General features: G+C 46.1%; 4 protein-coding genes and 1 non-coding gene across 12 annotated transcripts in view; 2 read left to right on the top strand and 3 right to left on the bottom strand.

Moving 5' to 3' along the window:
- Window positions 1-1640, top strand: part of LOC109541811 (sodium- and chloride-dependent neutral and basic amino acid transporter B(0+)) — an 11550-nt gene extending 9910 nt beyond the window's left edge. For all 3 annotated transcript variants that reach the window (XM_019910783.2, XM_048669890.1, XM_019910784.2), the window contains 4 exons: window positions 185-410; window positions 469-731; window positions 784-1078; window positions 1131-1640. In XM_019910783.2, the coding sequence (XP_019766342.1) occupies window positions 185-410; window positions 469-731; window positions 784-1078; window positions 1131-1429 (1083 nt within the window). In that variant the 3' untranslated portion in view covers window positions 1430-1640. The remainder of the gene's footprint in view (window positions 1-184; window positions 411-468; window positions 732-783; window positions 1079-1130) is intronic.
- A 127-nt stretch (window positions 1641-1767) lies between these two features.
- LOC109541813 (probable malonyl-CoA-acyl carrier protein transacylase, mitochondrial) lies at window positions 1768-3836 on the bottom strand. 4 transcript variants are annotated; one of them, XM_048669892.1, is made up of 6 exons: window positions 3090-3836; window positions 2812-3046; window positions 2603-2760; window positions 2336-2545; window positions 2034-2290; window positions 1768-1980 (listed from the first exon to the last, which is right to left on the bottom strand). In XM_048669892.1, exons 1-6 carry the CDS (start codon window positions 3313-3315, stop codon window positions 1813-1815), a joined length of 1254 nt encoding a protein of 417 aa, XP_048525849.1. In that variant the 5' UTR covers window positions 3316-3836; the 3' UTR covers window positions 1768-1812. The 4 variants fall into 4 exon arrangements, with proteins under 4 accessions (XP_048525849.1, XP_048525850.1, XP_048525851.1 ...); XM_048669893.1 differs by having other exon boundaries at window positions 2812-3040; window positions 3090-3828; XM_048669894.1 differs by having other exon boundaries at window positions 2034-2261; window positions 2328-2545; window positions 3090-3810.
- Window positions 3709-3781, bottom strand: Trnaa-agc. The gene has a single exon. It is a non-coding gene; the product is annotated as a tRNA-Ala (tRNA).
- A 52-nt stretch (window positions 3837-3888) lies between the features above and the next one.
- Window positions 3889-5894, top strand: LOC109541814 (nitric oxide synthase-interacting protein homolog). 2 transcript variants are annotated; one of them, XM_019910789.2, is made up of 6 exons: window positions 3889-4260; window positions 4535-4752; window positions 4813-4925; window positions 4980-5164; window positions 5221-5329; window positions 5386-5894. In XM_019910789.2, exons 1-6 carry the CDS (start codon window positions 4085-4087, stop codon window positions 5455-5457), a joined length of 873 nt encoding a protein of 290 aa, XP_019766348.1. In that variant the 5' UTR covers window positions 3889-4084; the 3' UTR covers window positions 5458-5894. The 2 variants fall into 2 exon arrangements, with proteins under 2 accessions (XP_019766348.1, XP_019766347.1); XM_019910788.2 differs by having other exon boundaries at window positions 4535-4925.
- The window catches only part of LOC109541812, a 10789-nt gene continuing 9258 nt past the window's right edge, over window positions 5467-6997 (bottom strand). Inside the window, exon 11 of one of the 2 annotated variants that reach the window (XM_019910785.2) lies at window positions 5467-6443. In XM_019910785.2, coding sequence (XP_019766344.1) covers window positions 6321-6443 — 123 coding nt within the window. In that variant the 3' untranslated portion in view covers window positions 5467-6320. The remainder of the gene's footprint in view (window positions 6444-6997) is intronic. The other variant, XM_019910786.2, reaches the window with a different exon arrangement.

The raw sequence follows: 6997 nt of genomic DNA, 5'->3' as shown, positions 1-6997 counted from the left end.
GAATCGATTCAACTTAGCTTGAATCTTCTCGGCAACAATTGCAATCACTTTAAAACAGCTAATTAAGCGGATTTATCAATTGATTTAATAAAAATCGAAAAAATCATGATTTTTTTGATTAATTTAAATAAATTAGTGCTTTTTTATTTTTTTAATAAAAATCAATTTTTGCCCAACACTGTAGGCAACCCTTTCCTATACGCTGCTGAAAGCCATCTACGGGCACGATGGCATCAGGCTCAAATGGTGGCAGACCAGCGTCGTCTTCAGCTTCTGCGGCTTTGTACTCAGCTGCTTGCTGCTGCTGAGGCAGGACTTCGACTTGGTTCATCTGCTGGACCACTACATAGTGGGCAACTTGATTTTGATCAGTGTGGTTATAGAGGTTTTGGCCATCATCGCCTTCTACGGTACGAACCTTTCCACCTCCCTGACCCTGACTAAGAAGTCATCAGCAACTTTTCACAGGAACCACGCGAATTCAATCGGACTTCGAGTTCATGCTGGGCCACATCCTGTCCAAAATCTGGCTTATTCTCTGGTGGTTCATCCCCTTTCTCCTAATCGGCGTGTTTGTCTGGGGACTCGCCACCATGCCCCTTGAAGGGAGCGCAAACGACCCCGTTTGGCTCTACGCCGTAGGAGGCGGAGTCGTTCTCACAGCCTTTGTTTTCATCTTCGTCATGGGGCTCTTTGTGATGAGGAACCAGGACGGATACACCAGCAGCGATGTAAGTTTTTCTTTCGCCCCAAACCTTGACTTTGACTCAAAGGGTTTTATAGAGGCTGAAGACTTCGCTAGAACCTTCACATAACTGGGGGCCAAAGGACCCGATGCTGCGCTACAACTGGGTGCAGTGGAACAGCAAATCCCGAAGCGGGGAGCGCGACTTTACTTTGAAAAGGCGGGGCACTAAAGAGTACACGAAAACCATCAGGAAAAAAGCCAAACGAGAGGCTGGCGAGTTGAGCGTTCTGGGGCTCCAGGGGGCTTATATAAAGAACAACAACAACGGAACTGGGTCTGGATGGGGTGATGTCAATCACCCCATCCAGACCGTTGCGTCTTCCGAGCAAGGTTTGACTCGACGACTGCTTCAAGCTCGAACCTCTAAGAGTTTGATTTGCAGATGCTTCGATGTTGGATTCTTTGGAGGTGGATGTTCCCCCCAAGCACCACCACCACCACCATCACCACCCAAACCAAAGAAACACGTTCTCGGGGGCGGACGCCCCAAAAGGAGAAACGCCCTTTAGGAGCAGCTTTCCAGTCTACGCCAGCCCGAAATCGGGGGAGATTGCAAACGACGAGAACTCCGAGGGATATGGAACGTTCCGGAATAAGGGCCCCTATATCATAGACGGCGATATAGGGCATGTTTGCCACAGGCGTTACGACAATGAGCATGAAGCAGTTACGGAACTGTGATGTGTGAACACTTTAGTGCAATTTTTATGTGCCAAAATATAGAACTTTGTTGGAAATGCTCAGATTGGTTTCGATCTTTAAACGACGATACTTGTCTATTCTTGACTCAAACACCCTGTTGGTGTAAACGCGCTGGCCAGTCAAGATAATTTGCCTCGTTTGTAAAAACTGTGTATATTTGAGATTAATAAAGATAAACGTCCAGACAAAACTTCCTGTTCTTAATCATCTCCCCAGGCAAACCGCGCAGGAATTCGACGAGGGAACTCGGCAAACCAAGAGCAATGTTGGATCTGGTCAGACTAAGAAGGGCTGGACTGCGGATGTTAAAAGCCAAGGAGAAATCACACATTTAATAAAGAAAACTTTCACTCATCTACACTTTAGGCTTCTATGCTATAACATTTAGTCCAGGCCTTGAGGTTCACCTGCTTGAGGATGGCCTTTAAAGATTGGCCTGGGCCGCATTCGAAAGTATTGGGAAAATCCTCATCGGGGTTCCTTTCGTAGACCACATGCAACAGTTGCTCCCATTTGACTGGCCGGGTAATCTGACGCAAATTTCCACAATTGTTTATTTTACTTTTTTATTATATGAACTTACTTGTTTAGGCAGTTGCTTTTTGATGTGCTCCACATTGCGGTAGCGTTTGCCATCGAGATTGGAATAGACACTAACTATCGGCTCTTGTAGCTCCGCTTTGTTGAGGGCGCGCCTGAAAGGCTCCACGGCGGATGCCATCAGCTCCGAGTGGAAGCCCCCACTGACCGGTAGTCTATGCACTTTCCTTAGCCTGTATTCTTGGTAGTTTGCTTCAAGGTACTCGATGGCCTGTGGAGGCAACAAGTGCAACATGAGGCCTTGCCAAGGCTAGGGAGTAAGAAAAAATGCTCTTACTGACTCACTTCCAGCAACGACTTTACAATTGGGCGACAAGTAGGTGGATATTTTGCACTCGGGCACGTTGTCCCCTTTGTCCACTGCCCACTGTTTTGCCTGCTTGCAGGCAAAGCTCAGCTTGCTATCCGGGCCGTAGAACACCGTCAACATGCCTCCTTGGTGAGTTTCACTGGCCAGTTGCATCGCTTCAGCTCGGATCTGAACCAGCTGCAATCCTAATAGGCAGTAAAATGAGGCTTGGCGTTCCAAAAAGCCGCTAAAAACGCCCATACCTTTTTCAAATCCTAAAGCCCCAGCAAAAATCAAGGCGGTGATTTCACCGAGGCTGAAGCCTGCAGTTGCTACACAGTTCTTGATGGCGTTGGGCCTTTCTTCTTTCAGCCTCTCGATGGCGGCCAAAGACGTCACCAGGATGGCCGGTTGGGAATACCTAAATCCTTTGGGGTCAGTTTAGACTTTAGGTTGCTGCTATGGATGCTACCTGGTTTGGTCCAGCTCCTTTTTGGGGCCCTCGAGGCACAGTTTCAGCAAGTCGTACTTCAATATGTAGCTGGCCAGCTCAAACAGGTCTCTGGCCATCGGGAACTTTTGCAGATCTTTGGCCATTCCCACGTATTGGCTGCCCTGGCCTGGGAACAGGATAATGCTGCAGTCTTTTGGGTCTTTTTTTGCCTTGTGAAAGCTGTCCCCTTGCCTTCGGGTGTTCGTACCTGAAGCTACGCCATGAAAATGGGATTTAACCGACGTATGATCGAGTACCTTGCGGATACGGCATAGTGGTCCATCTCTGTTGGGGGTTTGAGGGTTTGGTGTCCTCAAAGGAGGCAGAGTCGTCCAAGAGCCGCTTTAGCGGGCTTTCAGTCTCATTTCCCTTCTTCGAATCGTCCTTGCAACTTAATTGGCTGCGAATATGGAAATTTCTCCTACAAAACCTTGCCTCTAACTGACTGCCTTTGGTAAGTGCACTCCTCAAAAATTGAGGCATTGTTTCAGCTGCAGGAGGGCGTCGGAGTACACATAAAATGCTTGATAACACACTTTGTTTTGAACCGCCACGGTTGAGGTTATGCACAGAATGGGGGGATATTTTGTGAGGTTATGCACAGACTACTGTGGCGATCTTTGAATATAAAACTAACTTTTATATATAGTTCAGGTCATAGAGTAAGTAAAATTATTTTACTTCCTAGGTGGCGATCGACATCCACCACTTCTCAAGTAGCAGCTCCAACCGAAACGCCCGCTATATCTCACCCATTAACATCGAAGAATTGACATCTACGGCACAGAACATACCCCCAGGGGCGATATTTTGTGATCTGCGGCGTATATTGAATTATACCGCGTACCGGGATCGCTTTGAATTAAAAAAAAACATTGGAGGCGCCGGGCATCGATCCCGGTACCTCTCGCATGCTAAGCGAGCGCTCTACCATCTGAGCTACGCCCCCTGTACAATATCAATAATTTTACTTGAAGTGACGTTGAGAGCCTTCATGTACTAGCGCATATATGCTAACTTGACTCGTTGTTTAAATGACATGCGCAAGTTAGTTTGAGGTTACGTTAAGTTAAATAACAGGCGCATGTGCTAGTCCTTCATGTCCATTTGTGTTGACAAATTTAACCTATTAGATTAGTTGACAAAAGCACTTGTTTTTATCTATGTACAAAAGTTGGCCACTGTCGTGTGTGTTATCCGCGTGGAAAATTAGATTTTCGACTGAAATACCCAGTGAACTTTTCTTCAAACCATGACTAGACATGCGAGAAACTGTACGGCTGGTGCTGTTTACACTTACCATGAAAAGAAGAAGGATGCTCAGGCTTCTGGATATGGAACCAACTTCCAGAGGCTGGGAAAGGACTCTGTGAAGAATTTCGACTGCTGTTCCCTCTCCCTACAGCCCTGCCACAACCCCGTTATCACGTAAGTCGTGTTGGGAATATTTCAATTAGCTCTTTGAATTAGACGGGTTTTTCTAGGCGTTCGAAGTGAACAAAACGCCCCCCTTATGTATATTCGATTGACTACCAACGTTTCTTAGTGGTGTTTTTTCGACTAAATGCAAATTCGATCACTTTTCGCTCTGCATGCTTTGTTGTTTTCTATCTAAACTCTTGAAGCAATCAGGATCATTTTCCTACTGCTCCATAAAGCCCGGTTTGATTCAATCAGCTTATTTTCCTTAAATGTCACCCAGGAAGGACGGTTATCTATTCGACAAGGAGGTGATTCTCGAGTACATAATAGCGAAAAAGACCGAATACAGCAAAAAACTGAAACAGTTTGAGAAACTGAAGAAGAAAGAGCAGGACGACGCGGCCAATCAGATAGCCGGCGATATGGAGAAGCGGGTGGCCACATTCCTGAAGAACGAGAACAACATAGTCAGCAAACCCTTAGATGGTTTTAAAGCAGGTGAATCAACACCCTTATTATTTCACCCGACGACCGAATGCGTTATTTATCTGGTTTTAGAGTCGAGCAAATCGTCGATATCGAACATGGCAAACGGCAAAGACAAAGTGCTGCCTAGTTTCTGGACACCTGGACAGAGCCACCAAAAGGCCCAACTCAAAGCTGAGAAGCCGGTAAGTTGCGCCCCCCGAAAACCTTAGGACTTTAATACGATTCCTGGCTTGCAGGACTCAACGATCTACTGTCCAGTCTCAGGCAAGCCTTTGAAAGTCAAGGACTTAATCCCGGTGAAATTCACGCCAGTGAACGAGGAAGGAAAAAAGTCCGTATTTGCCAAAGAAAATCGCTACATGTGCGCAGTGACTCACGATATACTCAGCAATTCCGTGCCTTGTGCAGTCTTACGGCCCACGTAAGTGTTCCCGGGTTTTGCTTAGCTCAGCTTAGTAGTAATTTGGACGTTTCCAGAGGCGACGTCGTTACCTTGGAGTGCGTGGAAAAGCTGATAAGGAAAGACATGCTCCATCCATTGACCAGCAAGAAGCTGAGTGAAAAGGACATAATTATCATGCAGAGGGTAAGAGCTGGAGAAATCCCACATAGGCTTCAGGTTGTTAAAATATGCCTTTTCAGGGCGGAACTGGATATGCCTTGACCAACGAAAAACTGGAAGCCAAAGCGGACCGGCCGGCACTACAAGCATAAACACCATAATTTAATTTTAATTCTCTGTATTTATTGTTCAAAAATAATCAGCTTTTTGGAGACAGTTGTTTTCGCTTTAGATCCATTTCAAGTATACGCGATGTAGCAACTTAAAAGCTTCATGTTGTGAACTCAACCCAAGTGGTTTCTGAGCCAAAAGCTAAATAATAGTTCTGTACACTGGCTCCGTCACTCCTATAGAAATATTAGCTTATTGCACTTTCTCCTATCCATTATCAAACGAAGAAACTGGGGGTTGTATGCGATATTAAGCCTCCGAACTTCCAGTGTGGCTGAGATACACCACGCAGAATTTTTTCGTCTGGATAACAATTTAATAGCGATTCAATAGTCAAATACTCGCCCCCCTTAACACTAGTCACATAAACGTCCCACAATCGTTAACATTTCTTTAATAAAAATTAAGCTTAAACGTGGGGGTCGATTTTTTATTTCCTATGGTTTGAACGTGAGGAGCCCTAATTTGTAATTACGTCCTTGGTTACAGCCTAAAGCTTTGTAGCGCAAACTTGTCGAACAATTGAGCGGTCTTTTGAACGGCTATTCTCGATTGTTCAAGCTTTTCCGCCCACAATTTTGAATATCAGCTCAACTTCCTAACTTCTCTAGTCAGAGCGGTACCAGAACAATCGATAGTCAGGTTTTGCCCCTGTACAGGATTAGTCAGTTATTGTGTCCGACAAAGATTGAGTCTTCGTCACACTGTCTGACTCAAACGCCAGAATGTGTCCTCACAATCGATCGTTCCGGTCGCATCAAAAACCCTCTAAACTCCCTAAACTAAATGCGGCAACATAAACGGAAAGTCTCTTCTAGAAGCAGCCAAAGTCCGTGATCGGGTCTCAGCTGTTCGGCTGGTTCTGGTATTGGATTTGCTGCCCATTGCTGTACTCTAAGCCGGCGAAACTGTGCAGGTCCATGTGCTGGGGCTGCGCGTTCTCCTGCTGGATCTGCCCAAACAACCCCTTTATTACATTTAGGAATGTTTTCCGGGCTTTGAAGCCGTGGTCTATGGGAATTTCTTCCTGACGTTTCGTCCACAACTGCGGTGGACATTATCAAAGGCGATGAGGCAGTGGGCGAAGTGATCTCCCGTGCTTTCCGACTAAGACTGGTTCAACTGCTGGATCCCCCGTCGTATTTATGCAGCCCAGCCGTTTGTTCTCCTACGCCTCTACGGGGAGGATACCTGGAAAACCTGCGTAAGAAGAAGGCGCAGCTCCTGTGTTCACTGGCTTTCTTGCTACGATGCCGTGAAACGAAGATCATTCCAACCTTCTTGAAGATGAAGAGATACTTCAGAACCAACCAGGCCAAGAATATCTACAACCGGGCGGAAGGAGCTCTTTTACTGGAACGGATACATGAAACCCGCCGAGATCTTGCACATATTGACAGTAGACTCTAACCTGCCAATATAGAACTAGCCAACAAAATGCACTGGATTCATTGGGAAAAAGTGGATAGATTAACAGCTGACCGAATGATGGTGGCCGAAGCAGCAGCAACTAATCGCCAA

This window comes from Dendroctonus ponderosae, unplaced genomic scaffold (genome assembly GCF_020466585.1).
Source record: "Dendroctonus ponderosae isolate FM_Combo_2020 unplaced genomic scaffold, Dpon_F_20191213v2 Dpon_F_20191213_9, whole genome shotgun sequence".
NCBI lineage: Eukaryota > Metazoa > Arthropoda > Insecta > Coleoptera > Curculionidae > Dendroctonus > Dendroctonus ponderosae.
This window is presented reverse-complemented; position numbering and strand designations above follow the sequence as displayed.